General features: G+C 44.0%; 1 protein-coding gene across 1 annotated transcript in view; it reads left to right on the forward strand.

Moving 5' to 3' along the window:
* RP1 (RP1 axonemal microtubule associated) overlaps window positions 1-19,682 on the forward strand; it is a 1,008,071-nt gene that overhangs the window by 742,475 nt on the left and 245,914 nt on the right. Inside the window, exons 42-43 of the mRNA XM_063923729.1 lie at window positions 11,225-11,311; window positions 14,637-14,769. Coding sequence (XP_063779799.1) covers window positions 11,225-11,311; window positions 14,637-14,769 — 220 coding nt within the window. The remainder of the gene's footprint in view (window positions 1-11,224; window positions 11,312-14,636; window positions 14,770-19,682) is intronic.

Consider the following 19,682-nt stretch of genomic DNA (forward strand, 5'->3'; position numbering starts at 1 on the left):
GAAGGTAAGTCTCTGGTAGCTAACTCATCTTTAATACGCTCAGATAAGCCATGCCAGAATGCAGCATACAGGGCCTCGTCGTTCCATGCCAGTTCGGATGCCAGGATCTGAAACTGTATAAGATATTGTCCTACAGTACGTGATCCCTGGCGTAAACGGAGAATCTCAGATGAAGCTGAAGTTACCCGGCCTGGCTCGTCGAAGATACGCCTGAATGTTGACACGAATGCAGTGTAGGAGGATAGCAGGGTGTCGGACCTCTACCATAACGGTGATGCCCAATCAAGGGCTGAGCCACTGAGAAGAGAGATAATGTAGGCAATTTTTGTACGGTCACTGGGAAAATTGCCAGGTTGTAGCTCAAACTGAATCTCACACTGGTTGAGAAATCCCCTGCAGAATCTTGGAGATCCGTCAAATTTTGCTGGCGTTGGAAGATGAAGACGTGGAGCAGAAATGGGTAAGGTGGGTGGGGTTATAGCTGGAGTCACTGTGGTTGACGCACCGGACGTGTCTGATCCACGGAGGGTTGTCTGAATCCCATCCAGCAGAGTAGAGAGATCCTGGAGACAGCGGATGATGTGGCCCTATGCAGCCTCCTGATGTTCAAGTTGGGCTGCCAGTTCTTGCATCGGCCTGGCCGCTTGATCCTGGTCTCCGGCTGGATTCATAAGGTCCGTGCTTACTGTCACAACTGAGGGCCTGAGCTGACGGGAGGCAGCCTCAGTTGTAGGGGCTGAGATGTAACGGAACCTGGGAGGTTGTATCAGACCCCTAGACATGTAAGTAACATGTAGAAGAAATGCCCGAAGGCGTGAACACGACAACCAGGGTAAAAGTCAATGATGTTTATTTATGACAAACTCCGTAACACAGCAGCAGTAAAAGAAAACATAAAAATCAGCAGAGGATAAATACAGTTCCTGGGTTCTACAGGGTGGCAAGGGCCACAGGGCTCTGGTAGTGTGAGATAGTTCTTATAATCTTCTAGTTGGAAAGTCCTTACCAGGCCCGACTGTAGCAATGGAGATAGCCCAGGATCGTACCAGCTGGTGTTCCAGGAAAAGCTGGGCTGCTGTGGATAAAACGGCTGCTGTGGGTACTGGCTGGAACCAGACTGATGTTGGCATGGAGTGGATACTGGCTGGAACCAGTTAAATGATAAATGTAGCTTGAGAGCGATGAAATATGAAGTGATGTTTGGAGCTTGAGAGCGGTGAAATAATAATGCCGGTGATAAATGATAATCTGCAGAAAAGGGTACCGGCACTTTAAGAAGAGCTGACCTCTGCTGGAAGCTGGATGCTGAAAGCAGGTGGATCTGTAGCTGGAAGCAGATGAATCCAAATGGATAGGAGAGTCAGGCTACACCGCAGGTGGAATGCTGGTGCGGGTCTCTTTAGTGGAAGTGTGGAGATAGGAACTGGAACCTGGAAAACAACCACAGGAGAGAGACAAACTGGAACTAGGTTTGACAACCAAAGCACTGACGCCTTCCTTGCTCAGGCACAGAATATTTATACCTGCAGCAAGGAAGGGATTGGCTAGGCAATTATGCAGATTAACAATGCAGACAGCAGATTGGTGGAAATGAACAGATGACAGAATCCAAGATGGCTGCGCCCATGCAGACACTTGGAGGGAAGTTTGGTTTGTAATCCATGTGGGAATTAAAACAGCAATGGCGGCGCCGGCCACAGGAGACAGGAGACGCCAGACTGATAAGTGCACATCTAAACCACGCGGGCACAGCGGAGGCCGCGGCTGACGCAATCGCCACTCTGACACTCTGCATGCAGAAACTCAGGGACAGCGGCGGAGGCCGCGGGAGACGCCATTCCGGATGTAACATGGCGCCGCGGTGACCTCGTCTCAGAGCGACAGGAGAGGAGGCAGGAATGTGGACATCAGTATAACAGATGGGATCCGGTCCTGGAACGCTGAGCCAGCCTTAGGAGGCATCTGAAGGGTAAGTAATGGCGTCCAGATACCCGGATCGTGACATGGACCACTTTACATCTTACTGTAAATTATAAGGATAGTGGAAGTTACCAAAGAAGTCTCTACCCTATAGAGCAGAGGTTGCCAAACTGTGTGCCGTGGCTCCCTGGGGTGCCTCGGGACACTTGCAGGAGTGCCCTGGGTTGGTGGTCCAGGATTAATTCAAATTATTCATGGTAAATATAATAGACAAAACAAGTGCTGGTGGCTGCCGGTCATAAAATATGTGGCCAAACAGAAGCAAATCTTGTCCCTCACCACATAGCTGACCCTAAGGATGACATATAAACGCCATCTACTTAATGTAATATTTCTTTCTAAATTTCTCAATAAGAAATTTTTTGCCTAGGGGTGCCGTGAAAAAAATTCTGATATTCTAGGGCGCCGTGATTCAAAAAAGTTTGGAAACCACTGCTATAGAGGCATGGAGCCCAGGTAAAATGTGATCTGAATTAGAGATATACAGTGGATAGGTGTAGCATTGTAAGTCACTAATTAGGTGAGAGTCAAGTTTTGAAGCTATATTTTCAAGGGAATGGATAACAAATAACAATGTCTGGCAGAGGGTTTTAGCTTTAGTAAAATGGTTAGTGAGAAAGATCAGTCTGGAGGTACATAAATATAGTAGTTGGTACAAGAGTTGGTGAATGGCATGGGTTCGGTACCCACCATGGACCTAACTGTGTGGAGATTGTATATTCTCCCCATACTTGCGTGGGTTTCCTCCGGGTTCTCCGGTTTCCTCCCACAATCCAAAAATATACTGGTAGGTTAATAGGCTCCCAACAAAATTTAACTCTAGTGTGTGTGTACATGGGCCAAGTGGTTCTTATCTGCCATCAGATTCTATATTTCTATGTATGTATTAGTGCTTTGGTAGTTACATTAGTGAGACAATGATGTTACCACAGATTGACTATAAGGAGTAGGATAGGAAGGGAAACAATGTGACCCCAAAACAAAGAAATTTGTGACAGTAATGCGTAGTTGCTTACAAAGATAGCAATCTCTGGTGTGGGGGTGGTAGTGGGAATACAAGGAGTCCAGTGTGGATCATACTTGCCCATGTTCCTTGGAGCAGGAGATTAGAGGAAGGTCCAGATAGGGACCTTATGCCATGGTATTGGCATTGTGCCCTTCAGCCCACGAACATCCAACTCCCCACTGAAGGATAGAGGAAGTTGCTTTACTCACCAGGGACACAGGAGAGCTCCCTATTGTTTGGGTGTCACAGAAATTCTGGCGCAGTAGGCAAGTATGGCCTGAATAGATTCAGTTTCAGATAGACAGTTGACATTACTGAATAGACAGCTTAAAGACATTGAGATGCATTGGTAATAGGAAAGCTCACAGCAGCAGGTATAGAGGTGGGTATAATCAGCACAGAGACAATACTAAAACCCAAACCTGATGATTGTTTATCGAAGGTAGAGAGAACATAGGAGATTACCCACCACTGAGCAGTGGGGTATCCCAACTGAGAAGGAAATGGGCAGGGGTGCAGCCTTAAATAAAAACATGAAATATTTATTGGATAAAGGATGAATACAATGCTAACATGTTATCTTTAATATCAGTGGAGGACACAGGAATGAAAAGGGAGTTGTTCATGCTATGAACAGTGGCTGACAAGTTCAGAAGAAATGGGGGCCCATTTAGCACTGAAATATAATTCCTATAGCACTCACTAAAGGGGTTATACCCTTTCAATATTTGACAAATGGTGGAAAGCTTAACTTACCTATGTTTATCACTGTATCGCTAACGTCACCTAAGGATGACAATATCAATATGGTCCCAATTGCTAGCAATGGAGACCCAGCAACAGCCGTTCTTACTTCAGATAAGCCTTCCAGGCATTGCGGAATCCTCGCCGGGTGAAAGTATAATGTGCAGATTGTTCTTCACGCATCCGCATGACACAGCAGCCTATTGCTGGCAGCAACAGGCTCGATTGTTATTAAATCTGGCCCATAGTTACAATAAGACAGTGGATAGTAATGAACCTTTGAACCTGTCACTGACCTGGGTTCGGAGTGTTGAGAACTCGGGGGTTCTTCCGATGATCGGAAGGAGGAACCACAGCTGGGCCGGAGCAGGGATGGCCGGATGTAGGTTTTCCTCATGCAGAACTAGCCGTAGTAACTGGCGTATAATGCTGAAGAATTAAATGATTTGAGAACGATGGTGAAGCACACAGAAGAATGAAGAACTTGTGAGCGATGCTGAAGAGATGAATGAGAATTTGAGAACGATGGTGAAGCACACAGAAGAATGAAGAACTTGTGAGCGATGCTGAAGAAATGAATGAGGATTTGAGAACGATGGTGAAGCACACAGAAGAATGAAGAATTTGTGAGCGATGTTTGCAGAATGAGAAGCTTGTGAGCGATGTTGAAGAAATGAATGAGGATTTGATATTCAGTGTAACTCTGGAAGTATGGAAGGCGTTCCACTTGGAGATATCATGTAATACAGGAAACACAGGAGGTGTCCCCCTAAGAGAAACACTGTAACTCAGAGAATGTCCCACTGAGTGATACACTGTAACGCAGGTAGCACAGTGAATGTTCCACTGAGTGATACACTGTAACGCTGGTAGCACAGTGAATGTTCCACTAGGTGATACACTGTAACGCAGGTAGCACAGTGATTGTTCCACTGAGTGATACACTGTAACGCAGGTAGTACAGTGATTGTTCCACGGAGTGATACACTGTAACGCTAGTAGCACAGTGAATGTTCCACTGAGTGATACACTGTAACACAGGTAGCACAGTGATTGTTCCACTGAGTGATACACTGTAACGCTGGTAGCACAGTGAATGTTCCACTAGGTGATACACTGTAACACAGGTAGCACAGTGATTGTTCCACTGAGTGATACACTGTAACGCTGGTAGCACAGTGAATGTTCCACGGAGTGATACACTGTAACGCTGGTAGCACAGTGAATGTTCCACTGAGTGATACACTGTAACGCTGGTAGCACAGTGATTGTTCCACTAGGTGATACACTGTAACGCTGGTAGCACAGTGATTGTTCCACTGAGTGATACTCTGCAAACGCTGGTAGCACAAGGAATGTTCCACTGAGTGATACTCTGCAAACGCTGGAAGCACAAGGAATGTTCCACTGAGTGATACTCTGCAAAGGCTGGAAGCACAAGGAATGTTCCACTGAGAGATACTCTGCAAACGCTGGTACACAGGAGACGTTCAGTTAGAGAACTCACTGAACGCTGCTAGCACTGGTGATCATAGAAGAGACGATACTCAGGCGCCGGAGCTCTGCACGGCGTCTTCCTTTGAACTTCCCGCTCTCTCCCAATGGGCGGAAGGGGCCGATGATGTCACTCGCCCACCACGCCCCCGCGAACGCCAGGCGCAATGGTGGCGCCCACACCCCGGGAACCCGCCGGAGGCAGCGCCAGCAAGACGCAACAACCCGGTGCCCACCCGGAGCGGTAAGCGTGGCAGCCGCAGCGCCGCGAGTGTGACAGAACCAAGGTGAGTCCAAGGTCATTGTGCAGTTATGTTAGAGCTGTGTCAGTGAAATACAGTCCACAATAACCATAATTTAGGGGTTCAATATACCTACTCGCAGACCTTAAAGTAGCTTCTGGAGATATTTCAAGTAGATTTGTTGTAATGGCAAGGTTAGAGACTGAGTGGTAACTTGTAGGAGTTGACAATTAGAGAAATGGCTTCTTATGTTGGTATGATCACTGCATGCTACTACTGTAAGCTGAGGGAAAATGTACATGATGACAAGTGAGAGATCAAACACATCTGTTACTGTAGTTCAGAGAATAAAGCTGGTTAAGAGTAGGAGGGCAGATGGTATAACCATAACAGAAAGTGCTGAGGCTTCATCATCAGTGACTAGTACAAATAGTGAGTGAGACGTTGGCGAATAAGGAAACAATAAAAAATGATGCCTTCTGGGAAATTGTAAAATATCCTTCCTGTTAGGGTCAATGTTATCTTTAAAATGACACACGATAATATGGCTCGTGAGATCAATAATGGGTGTGTGCACTGCTGGGTTAAAGGGTGAACTTGTTTGGGATTAGAATATAGAAAGGATATATAGTAAGTGCAGGATATTACCTATGTGAAGTACCTTATTTAACTCCTGCAAGAGTATAAGAGTATCAGCATTACATATTTAGTATAGCAAATCCACAGAAGACTTTCAGCAGATCAGTGAATATCTTTGAAGGTGTTGTGTTTGTTTAGTGAGCCACTCTTTTGGAGGGTGACAAATTAGGTGGTAAAGAGTGGAAGTTGTTAGCTTGTCTAGGTTAGATTTGAATGTATGGTTATGTTGTGAATGTGAGAGAAAAGAAATAGGATATATTGTAGGGTTTTGCAGTACCATTTAAATGTTATATGTCTATGGATCTTGTGTCACAGTACAGTATGAAACCCCAAAGCAGCCAAGCCACACCAACCCAGGTGGCCCTGTGTCCTGAATTCATCCCTAAAACTGACAAATTGTATAAAGTTATTCAGGACTTACCGTCATAGTTCCTTTACCAATATGGAGTCTGTACATGCTAAAGATCCAGAATTTTGGCACTGTAGATGGTCTCTGGAAGATAAAGAGTGCTGCGGCTGACCTGTGTCCGCCATTACTATGGACAACGTTGCTGTCATGCGGTCCACAGTTGAGGTGGATGCCATGGTGATGTGGCCCAGTTAGAGAAGAATATAGGCATCTCATTGGGATCCATGTGATTGATACTCCACAAAAAGCTTGGCCTGAGCATGGTTTCTGCATGCTTGGTGCTCCATCAGCTGACTCGAGAGCAGAAGGAGGTTCAGGTGACTTGGTGCCGCAACATGCTGGCCAGTTGTGCTGGCAGTTGCTCAAACTCTGTCTGGAAGATCATCGGTGGTGATGAATCCTGGATCTACAGTTTCAACCCCAAGACCAAACAACAGTTGGCCCAGTGGACCGCAGTTGGAAGCCACAGGAGTTCTGATGTGAGTGCAGCATGGCCAAGCAGATGGTGGCTGTTTTTGTGACCAATTCTGGTTATGTAATGTAGCTACTGTACCACTTGTGCAGCAGCGCACAGTCACTGGGTACTGGTACGCCAACCAATGCCAGCCGCAAGTGCTGGAAGCCTTTCCAGATGCCTTTCAAGAACTCATGCTCGTAGTGCCCTTCTCCATCATAACAATGCACTTGCCCACAAGTCCAGGAAAGGGGTGGATTTTCTGGCCCATGAATGCATCCAGGAGCTTGATCATACTGCATCCATCCAAGACCTGGCGACTTCTTTGTGTTTCCACAAATCAAGTGCAAGATGCGTGAGATTAGTTTTGAGTCACCAAAAACTGCAGTGGAGACCTTCATTCAGCAGAAAACATACAGTACCTGCTTCGTATTGGGCCAGCTGCTTCACCAAGTGGTTTGAGCGCATGCAACTTTGGTGGATACTTCCCCTGGTGAATACTTTGAAAAAAATGTAAAGTTCACTTTGTTTCTATATACAGTATTATAATTTTTTTGCATCCAAGAACTTATTGAACACCCCTCGTATACAATAAAAAAAGGGGCTAGTTTCAGAGAAAATAATTGTACCTTTCTAAAAAAATAAATAAACTCTGAATGATAGGTTCTGTTGCTCATAATATGTGGATCAGGGGTGGTCAAACTATAGCCCGTGGACGAAACATGGCACACCCTTGCTAGAGTTCAGCTCTTGCCCAGGGCCGGCTCCAGGCATGCCACTTAGGAGCGGCCGCGCCGGGCGCCCACTCCAAAGGCCGGCCAGCGGCCGGCCACAGTTTCAAATCAGTCGCCGGTCCGTCATCCAATCAGAGTTTAAGGACCAGCAGCGGAGTCTCCTGATTGACTGCCAGACCGCAAGCTTTGATTGGCTTATGAGTCGGTGCCTGATTTGAGATGCAGGCCACAGGAGACCGGACTGAGGGGCAGAAGAGGCACGCACTGTGCTCTCCTTCCCTCACACACAGCAGCAGTGGTGTCAGCAGATCCCGGTGGCAGGCAGAGGTGGTAAGCAGCACTCTACTTGGGGCATAAGTGTATCTGGCACTGTGGGGGCACAAGTGTATCTGACACTGTGGGGGCATATTATGTGTATCTGGCACTGTGAGCGCATATTATGTGTATCTGGAACTGTTGGGGCATATTATGTTTATCTGGCACTGTGGGGGCATATTATGTGTATCTGGCACTGTACTGTGGAGGCATATTATGTGTATCTGGCACTGCTCTATGGGGGCATGTTATGTGTATCTGGCACTGCACTACTGTGGGGCATATGTGAATCTGGCACTGCACTAATGGGGGCATATGTGTATCTGGCGCTGCGCTACTGGGGACATATCTGTATCTGGCACTGCACTACTGGAGGCATATGTGTATCAGGCAATGCACTACTGGGGGCATATGTGTAACTGATACTGTGGCAGCATACGTTTATCTGGCATTGCACTACTGGGGTCATATGTGTATCTGGCAGTCTGGTGGCATATGTGTATCTGGCACTGCACTACTGGGGGCATATGTGTATCTGGCACTGTGGGGGCATACGTGTATCTGGCACTGCACTAATAGGGGCATATGTGTATCTGGCAATGCACTATTGGGGGCATAAAATGTGTATCTGGCACTGTGGGGGCATATTATGTGTATCTGGCACTGTACTGTGGAGGCATATTATGTGTATCTGGCACTGCTCTGTGGGGGCATGTTATGTGCATCTGGCACTGCACTACTGTGGGGCATATGTGAATCTGGCACTGCACTAATGGGGGCATATGTGTATCTGGCGCTGCGCTACTGGGGACATATCTGTATCTGGCACTGCACTACTGGAGGCATATGTGTATCAGGCAATGCACTACTGGGGGCATATGTGTAACTGACACGGTGGCAGCATACGTTTATCTGGCACTGCACTACTGGGGTCATATGTGTATCTGGCAGTCTGGTGGCATATGTGTATCTGGCACTGCACTACTGGGGGCATATGTGTATCTGGCACTGTGGGGGCATACGTGTATCTGGCACTGCACTAATAGGGGCATATGTGTATCTGGCAATGCACTATTGGGGGCATATGTGTATCTGGCACAGCACTACTGGGGGCATATGTTTATCCGGTACTATTGGGGGCATATGTGTATCTGGCACTGCATTATTGGGGACATATGTGTATCTGGCACTGCACTATTGGGGTCATTATGTATATATGGCACCCTACTGGGGTCATTACGAGTATCTGGCACTATACTGGAATGTTATGTGTATCTGACATTATACTGGGGACATTATGTGTAATGAACACTACTGTGGGCATTATGTGTAAGGCTGCTAATTTTGTGTTTGTAGAGTAGGTGTGAAAATATATATATTTAGAGTTTGATCATATAAAGTTGCGAGGACACGCCCACTTTCCCAGGAGTGTACACGCTCTCTGGGGGGGCTTCAACATTTATCGCTCAGGGTGCTAGAATGCCTGGAGCCGGCCCTGCTCTTGCCTGGTCCCATCCAGGATTCATCCTGAGCTTCGGCCACCTCTATTCAGACACTTAGGTAGTAGATGATTTACACAACTTGCAATGTCAGTGTCAGGATGTCCTCCTCTACACCTGTGACGGTGTCAGTGCCGACTGCAGTGTCGTGTGACATGCTGAAGGAGACATGACTCAAACACAGATGAAAAGTGCTAAGTAACATAGTTACATAGTTAGTGAGGTTGAAAAGAGGCAAAATGCCCATTGGGTTTAACCTGTATTCGTATTAAGCAGTGCATATTATAATGCACAAGCCAAAATAATGGTTTCGTACCTATTGACAACTATATTTCGTATCACTCCCATATACATAATGTTGATATATTAAATGCTATAGCCTTGGATGCCTTTTTCAGCTAGAAAACTGTCCAATCCATTTTTAAATGTATTTAAATAGTCCGCCATTATTATCTTCTCTGGCAGGGAGTTCCAAATCCTTATTGCCCTTACGGTGAAGAACCCTTTCCTCCATTGTGTCCGGAATTTTCTCTCCTCTAGCCTCAGTGAGTGCCCACGTGACCTATACAGAGTACTATTAATAAACAAATCCCCTGCTAACTCTTTGCAATGACTATTTGAAGATATTAATAATGTCTCCTATTAGTAAGAGGGTCTCTGGGATGGCACATAAAAGGAGGCTCTGGGCTGGTGCATAAAGGGGCTCTTGAATAGCACATAAAGAGGAACTCTCAGCTTGACACACAAAAGGGGACACTAGGGGTTGGTACGCAAGTGGGTCCTCTTGCCTGGCACATAAGTGGAGGCTCTAGTTTAGCACATAAGGGGGCTCTAGGCTGGTACATAAGTGGAGACTGTAGGCTGGCATATAAGGGGGCTCTGGATTTGGACACAAGTGGGTGCTCTGATCTGGCTCATAAGGGGGAGCTTAGCAAAGAAGCCTTACCCAACTGCTAGGAGGCAAACTGTGAGAGAAAAAAATCTTGTGGCCCGCTATTCAAAATCATTATCTTAATATGCCACTCCAACAAAAAGTTTGCACGCCCCTGATGTAGATGGGTTTACAGATGATCAGAGTAGGGCAACATGTATTCAAGGATAATGTTCTTAAAAGGAAATCCGTCCTCTATCCTCCTAGCCTTTTTTTCACTTTTTATAAATACAGAATGTTCAGTTTAAAGGTATTTATCATTGACCAATCCCAAGGTCAAAGCTTTTTGTCACAGATAGAAATATTTTTTTGTGTAGAATCTAAATTGGATCCTGCAGGGCTCCTTTAGCTGCAGTGCCATAGCAGCTGTTTTGGGTTACTACAGCAACAGTTAAGTTTTTGAGGGGAATCTAACAGGCCACAGTGATGGCACTGGTGGATTCACAGGCTTTTTTCTAATGATATTGGTCAGGCTGCAAAGTGGCTGCTTCATCTGTGTTGGTGCCTGCTACACATAAATGATTATACACATGTGAAAGTTATGTTATGCTGTTGAACCAACTCAGATGGTGTTTTCTGCACTTTATCTTACTTGGGTATTTTAAAACTGATGCCAAAAGTACAATTTTCACTAGAAGCTTTAGCATTTCTCTATTTATACTTTACATGTTTACACTTCTTTTATTATTTGCTATTGTACTGTACCTCTACCTATTTTTTTAATGTTCATAAATATACTGATATAAAAGTAATTTTACATGTGATCAATTCTGACAGCTGAATATTGGAGACATTGGGGATATAATAAAGGCCTCGTTCCTATCCACGGGTCTGAGCTCTGGGAGAAGACTTCAGCTGCAGAAGGTAGATGTCATGCTAATTGATTGTGATTGCCTTATAGAAATTCTGCACTTGCTTCCACCAGTAATTTCCTAAGGAACAAGTCTTTAAAGTCATATGCATTCCAATGAACAAATGCCCTCTGAATCATCTTCAGCCTGGTTAATACATAACAAATGAGCTTTAGCTATGCAGAATATGTTCTTTTATATCTTACTATCATGCAGTATTCATAAAAACCACTGCAGTGTAGAGAATCTAGCCTTTCATTAACACCCCAACTAATGGACAAGTCTCTTTGACCATCACCACTAACTATTTTTGAGTGACAACACCATAGCACTGCTTGGACAGAATTTTATGGGACACTTTACTACTGAACAGGGAATAGATCGATAGATAATTAGATAGAGGGACGGACTGGTCTAGCACACATGCATGACAAGGGGCGTGGTCACGGCTCACAGGGCGGGCCTAGTGACACCCTCCCTGTCATTTTGTATGTAGGGCGGCCGAATTGGTTTATCAGGCATTTGCTAGAAGTGACAGAGAGATAGATAGATAGATAGATAGATAGATAGATAGATAGATAGATAGATAGATAGATAGATAGATAGATAGATAGATAGATAGATAGATAGATAAATTGGTACTTGAAAAAAGCCTCTTATCTTGGTTTAGAGTAAAACCCCTCCAGCCACTTTATGCTTATACACAGTAAATAAAACATTCAACTACTCCAGAAAGTTTAAACAGCTTGAAGTATAATAAGCAATTCTCAGATAGTCCAATAAACATGCCATAGGAAATTGTATCTAATTTGCGACTGGAATGGTCCCTATGCATTTTATCTATAAGTACTGTAGACTTCATACAGTGGTTTTCTTTTGGACTCCACTCCATGTACAGTATATGTTATAAAGCTGGAACACAAATAATGCATCTCATTGCTTCATTTTTAATGGATTGAAGGTGACCTTGTGATTTATAAGCTTTTTAATTGTTCAATTAAATAGAAAATAATCCTTGCCCAACCCTTAGTTTACCGCATGGACTGTGCAATCTGTAAGAATCTGGACTACTATTCAGATTGCCCAGAAGTGCTCTGCTTATCACTCAGATACATATGAAAAGTGGGTAATGGTGAGTAGGAGTCTACACAGTGAAGTGATTTTTATCAATATGGGCTACAACCAGCGGTAACTGTAGTTTTGTATCACAGCGATACATATATTCACTGCTATTGATCAATGCTTACCTTCCTGGCCAATGATCTCATCTTTTTAGTTGCCCACAAGCTAATGTTATCAGCAAAAGATTAACTTCCATCAGGGCTGTAGCAGGGTGATATTCCGCCTTGGAGAGCCCTTCCCCAAACTTACTGTATGATGTCACGATGAGGGGGGCAGTACACCGAAACCAGGAAGGAGCTGTTGTGCTCAGATTCTCCCGGTGGCGATCGAAGCATCCAAAAGAGCTCCAGATAGCTCTCTAGATTGCAGGGTGCTTCCAGACACCCTACAAGTCCAGCGAAGCCTCTCCTGCTTTGTTTTTCCCCATTAATTGGTATAGGTAATAACTATATCAATATGGCCATTTTCTATTTTCAAAATTATGCCTTTCCCATAGAGGTCTATGGGGAAGATGGTAATTGTCAGCTACTGGGTTAGAGATTTCTCTGGAATTAACCCTTGGATACATGGCACAAAACAATTTCTAAAAGCAGGCTCTACACTGCTTCATAAATAGAGGCCCCTCTGTGATTATTAAAACACAAAGAGTTTGGCTTTGGTTTATGATCTGTAAAATCCCCATACTATATGTAAATCATCTAACAGCATTTTATGTAATAACAACAGAAAAACATTTTGTAGCTATATCTAGAGCTGTATAAATTGATCCGCTGCCTAAAATATTATTGCCTTCCTGTGTAAAAACCTGAAGCTGTAACTTCCTGCACAGCATTCCCTCATGTCAACTCGTTTCATTATTAAAGCAGACTGTTTTCCAAGACGTTCTGTAACTGTGACTATTTGGTTTTTATATGTATCTTCAAATGTTGAAAAATATTTCTATAAACTCTTGCGTAAAATCTAAACTATTTTACAATATATTCTAATGTGTGTATGTGTGAGAAGGGACAGACTGGGGCTCTAAAACTGCCCTGGCATTCTATGCTTTGCGCGCACATGGCAATGGGGCGTGATCACGTCTCAAGGTGGCATAACATGAGTCGTTGGGGCCTGGCCTCACGGCACGCACCCGTATCTCTGTATGTCAGGTGACTGAGCAGAGCACCGGGTGGTGGAGCTGCTCTGCCAGCCCTTGTCTACCTCTGTGCCGTGCGGCTGAGCGGAGCTGCTCAGCCAGGCGTTTAGGCCGACCATTGGTCCTAGCATTTGCCAGAAGTGCCAGATGATTAGTCCGGCCCTGTGTGTGAGCAGGGTCGGACTGACCCACAGGGAAAATCCTGGTGGGCCCCCTGCTTGAGGGTTCACCTCCTCCTCTAGGTATCAGGTTCCAGACAGTGCACTTGAATTATACATTTGGCTACACCACTAAGCATGGGCCCCTATCACTGTATTCCTCTAGTGGGTCCTTGGTGCCCCAGTCCAACATTGTGTGTGATTTTGAGAACACCATGGACTAAACAAAAAGCATTACAACTGCCCCAAGGAACAAAACAGATCTGCATCTACTAGATACAGTAGATATGAATGAGCTCATCTATTTATAAGGTGGGATTTTATCATGGTCTCGGGTCAGACCATAGGGATTCCTCACTGTATTACACTGAAGTTCTATGCTACTAACGTAAGATAAGCTAATAGTGTATTTTAAGCTATTAGTGTATCTTGCACTATTTGAGTAACTTCAGAATGTAACTTACGGCAAATACACATTTTATGTAACAAGCACAGTTACAGGTATCTTAGCTGCAGCTCTGCATATTGCACCAATTGCATATGGCCGCAATTTATACCTATGGGCTTTGTATAAATTCTACAACTTCTAACTCTACATGTACTTCTAAATTTTGTACCAAGCTATTTAATGACGTTATTCTAAATGAACTAAAAATACTTTAGAGCAAACCTTGTTTTATTTATACAGTGACTTGACCCTTCCAGGCGTTGTAATGCTACTGTGTGTACTACATTGAGCATGTGCATCAAATGTCAGTTTTCTGCCACCAAATTGTTAAATCATTATTACGTACAAGTGACAAGATCCTGCGCTATTTTAAGGGTCTATGTGCAGCCCGTAACCTATTTCAATGGCTGCAGAATACACTGACTGCTCCCAGGAGTTTGTGACATCTTCTAAAAAAAAATCTTTGTATGCTAAGGTTCGCATGAGAGATGTTGACACTAAACAAGAAGTAAGCTTTTATCCTGATGATGTGCTCTTACCTGATGAGGATGGCTCAGAGAGTGTGGCAGAGGTGGCAGCTATTCTACCTAATACACCACCATTGCCTGGTAAGCTTATACAGTTTATTTTACTTAATTGTCCTGAATATGAGCTGAAGAGGGAGTTGTATGAAACCTTAAAGAGAGATAAAGTGGAGAAGTTGCCATTAGCAACTTATGCTGGAACCCTATGCCAGATACTGCATTTGATAAAGGGGGAGATTTATCAAATCCTGGAGAGGGTTAAAGTGGAGTAGTTCATAGCAACCAATCAGCTTATAGCTATAATTTATTTTGACAGTCGTTGCTATGGGCGACTTCTCAAGTGTATGTTTCTCTAAGATTTGATAGATCTCCACCTTACGCATTTCTGGAAAACTGAACCTACTGTAAAAAGAACATAAAACCCAATTTTTTTGCACATATGAAACATAAAAATAAGATAAGATGCATCATCCACTTTTAAACAAAGTCATTACCTTAAAACAAAAAAGCAAATAACAAAGAACAACGGTGTAATACATTTAAAGAGGCCATTCCGTAATAAGGTTCATTTGAGGACTGTAAGTAAAGGTCTTTAATTACATCTCCACAGCTTCACACCAAATGATATTCAGAGTAGTTTAATGCTCTTTTTATAGTTCTAAAAAAAAAGGCATATACAAATGTGTGATACAGTATTGATAAAGCTAAATATTTATCGTATATAAAACACTTTAAGAGGTCTAAGAACACTGTACGCTATCTACGTAAGAAGTACCGTAAGGGTACGCAAGTTGCGTAACGATCGCTCAACCGTAGTCGAGATGCTCAAGCGTCACGTTCGCTTACGGCCCAGAGATCACAGGCAGGCACGCTATTTGCTGCCGACTAACGTAATGATTCGCTATAGCGTAGCGGACGCTCGGGACCACGAGGAGATCACCAGCGGTGCAGACGCTTATAACGTTAAACCTTTATATCTATACCTTTAACAACGAAATATACAGTAAACCTTAGTGTGGTGACAGAGTGTAAGTGCAACCTGGTGTAACCTGATTAACTACAAAGCTGCTTGAGCGTCACCGACGCTCAGGGGATACTTAACACTATAAGAAATACACAGATACCTGGGCTTAGGGTCCAAAACCTATTATATGTATTATGACTATTATACTTGCAAAAGAATCACAGTACAAAGCATACACTACAATATAACATAGACTAACTAACCAGATAACTACACAGGAAATACAATACAATACAATTAAGGGAAAAAATACGGGAGAAATAGAAGAGAGAGAGAGAGAGAGAGAGAGAAATGGCTCACAATAACATCAAGACAATATGATTGCGGAGAAACACTTACGCACAAGGGGAAACGATCGCATGCGCCTCGATATCCAGCTCCCGATTATCAGCAATGAGAACCGTTGAAGAGAGAGAGAACTGGATACGGTCGGCCTGCCTATTTATGCCCCACACACAATACAATTCAATGGTCCCTACAATCTCATTGTTCATTGGACACAGGAATTCGGCTTCGCATTATAACAAAAGGTCATAGGTTGATTCATACAGGTGGGCTGTGACTGTTTCCAACTGTCCAGGTGGGTGGGATACTGGGTTTCCCGCCGCATGACTAAGTAAGAACAAATAATAGTAAATGGACATAAACTTCTTATGTCCATAACTATTCGCACGAGCGATTAATCCGCTCCAAACCAACACCGGAATATTGCTATTTAAATACTCTTCCGATGGGTACCAAACACCACTGTATGACCCCTGTTAGACCCTTCGTACAATACAAAGAGGGATCTCTCTGTTCAGGAACATGCTATATTAACTAAACTTTCAGAATCTATCAAAGGGACCATGATCTACAAAATACATTATTACTGAAAATATGTAACGATTGAGTCGCACGCTACGATCACATAAACTCTACCGTAAATACGCATACCGTGCGCCTGCGGGTGCCCGCGACTGTGAGTATGTGCACGTACGGGAGAGCGTACGCATGCGCAGCGCGGACCAGTATGAGGTGCAAATATGGCAGTGTGTGTAGAGATATTTTTCTGACTTTGACAGTCCACCCTTTGGCAGTCAATAATAACTGCCACCTTCTAAAACATTTCAAAAGGAGAAAAATATATGTCAGGGGTTAATTCATTTCCATGGTTGGGTAAGGGAGGAGAGAGGAGTAGGTGGGAAGAGGGTATGACCTAGTGAGATAGCAGAAGCATGTGTGTATGAGTCCATGTTTGGGGGGTCATGTATCATCGTGCCGTACGTGTTGTAAATCAAGCTTCGAGGTATTGCGAAGTATACATGTGAATTCCTTCTTATCCCGTGGTACGGGTCTGTGGATGGGCTGTCAAACTTTACCGAGCTCTTTTCGGCTTTGGTTGTAACAAAATGGGGGAGCACATTTTAGTTGATGATACATGAATGGGGGAGATATGTGATTGCTGATATCTGCGCCTGTATTCCCTATCGACTATGTGTGTCATTACCTGAGGGTTGTAGAAATGAAGAAAAGACATAATTACGGTAAATGCGGTGGTATTCTATGTCAGGTAAATGTACAGTCGTCGATTGAGGTCTTGTTTGGTGTCTGTTGAATGCAGTCTTCTTTGTGCTTTTGCCCATAAGGTGCGAGCAAAAGCTGTCAATGTCCATAGATTTACAAAAGTGTTGGGCTAGCGTAATTTTAAAATTTCTAGGGAAACTGGGGATCCATGGCATAGTTCATCAAAAATCTGTGTATCAGGTTGTCAAAACTTCTTCTTTAATCCCTCTGTTGTCTGTATAACGGCTCATCAAATTCCTCGTCCAAGTGGGTCTTTTTTACCTTGGAGAAAACGGAAAAACAGGTGAAAGAAACGGACCGTATAATCGCATTTTCATTACATCATTGTTTCTACCGTTGGGTCGTAAATCAAATCCAGGTTAATTACAGTTTCCTCACTCCTCAAACTCATTACTCTTGTACTTTGTTTGCACTTCATTAAAGCCTGACCGCATCTAAATATCAAGCCAATTGATATGACAACACCTAAGATACATAGGAGAAACTTCCCAACATCCATTATGACTCCTTGAGCCCAGTCTCCTAAACCGGAGAACCAATTTCGCGGGTTCAACCATTACACCCAACCAGTCAGCTCATTACCTACAGCAGCAAGAGTGAGATTGTGTTTTCGACGAAATTCCCACTTCAGTTGGAGAATATCGTCCATCTTTTGGTCTATGACCTCGACCGGATCCTCGGTGCTATTCGTGATATACGTGCAACACTTCACGCCATACTGTGTTGCCAATGTAACACAATATCCGCCTGTCACTGCTGTGAGGTAATTAAGAACCATTCTATGCTGCACCAGTTCTGTTTTATAAGCTTGAAGTTCCCTTCCAGTATATCTAAACGTGTCATCATACATTTCAGTGATATTATCTAACAAATTTGCAAGCGCCGATATGTATTTATAATTCAGCACTCCTCTAGCGGTGCGGGTGAAATCTAACGCGATTAAGAATTGAATCCCGGTGGATTCACTTATCAGATCAGAGGCCGGATGCTCTGTCTTCTCTATCAGGTGCCTTTTAACAACGTGCTCGTAATGGGTGTGAGTATAAGGAGCTTGGGCACCACGGTGTATGTCTTTCATTTTGTCATGTGACACAGTCATTACTTCAGGCAATACTTTTCCAATATAACACAATCCTTCAGAGTTTGGGGCAAGCCACTTGTACGCCTTTCTCCCGCATATGAAATATGCATCATCGGGGAGAACATATGGGACGGAGTAGGACATAACCATATTACACACCTTCCATGTGAAATCTCCTGACCCTAATTCTTCCATCTGTTTAGTACACGTATCAGGTTGTACGATATGTGCACAGTATCCTGGTGATACCTCTCCAACTCTAGTAATCCTATTTCCTAAGGTATACCTATACCGGAAAGATTTTCCTCTACTGGCTATGTGGCGTACAAGCTCTGTATCTGTAGGCATTCTATCTGCTCTATGCGAAAAGGTCATGGTTTGGTTGCTCCATGACACTTCCAAATTTCCTGGCTTTCGGGGATTGGAGATGTTGAAACATAATAGGGACCTATCCACGTGGTATTGGTGGAGCTTTAAACTAGGAGGGCTGGAGATGTTAAACCTCCTGTCCACCGGTCTCCCACCACTTAACTCAAGTACCTCCCCTAACGTTAAAGGAAATGGTACTAGCCCTGATTTGCTATGACCCTGAGGTACTTGAGAGCATACCCAACAATCTGTTTTGTTTAACACACTACCCACTAAGGAGTGATAGTCACTCAATGGATGCCGGTCCATATGGATATTAAAACTGGATTGGCATTTCTTAATGCACCCATCCTCAATGACATTGTTACAGAGCCTACAGATACAGTTTTCTTCAGCTAACAATCCGTCGCAATTTCTTCTATGGTCAATGCTATCGGATCGTTTTCTGATACTCGCCTTTGCTTGTTGGTTAGGTTGATCTTGGAAAACTACGCCTCCATCTTTATCATCAGAACCCATTCCAGAACCTCTCTCGACCTCCATGGTACTCTCGCCGGAACAGACTGCTCTGGTCAACATCATGGTTAACAGGAAAATCCGGATCACAGTCTCTTGGGGCAAGTCCATCTTATAGGAGGAAACGGAGAAGAATGAGAAGGGGGAAAAAGAAATTTTAGGGAGAGGGGATGGGAAGTGGAGAAAAACAATAAAAGGGAGTGGGGAGTCGACAACAGCTCTTGGTCTTGAGATTTTCACGGCTCAGGTGCCGCCTCAGTCCTCCTGGAACAGACACTCCAGTGATACAACCTCTACCGTCTGTTCCTTATCACGGGACTTCTCTGGATCAGCAACCTTCTTGCAGTGGGATGAATGAACCCAAGTCTCTCTCTCAGCAACCTTCAATGCTGTAGTGCTAGTCAATAAGACCTGGTATGGTCCTTCCCATCTGTCAATAAG

This window comes from Pseudophryne corroboree, chromosome 5 (genome assembly GCF_028390025.1).
Source record: "Pseudophryne corroboree isolate aPseCor3 chromosome 5, aPseCor3.hap2, whole genome shotgun sequence".
Classification (NCBI taxonomy): Eukaryota; Metazoa; Chordata; class Amphibia; order Anura; family Myobatrachidae; genus Pseudophryne; species Pseudophryne corroboree.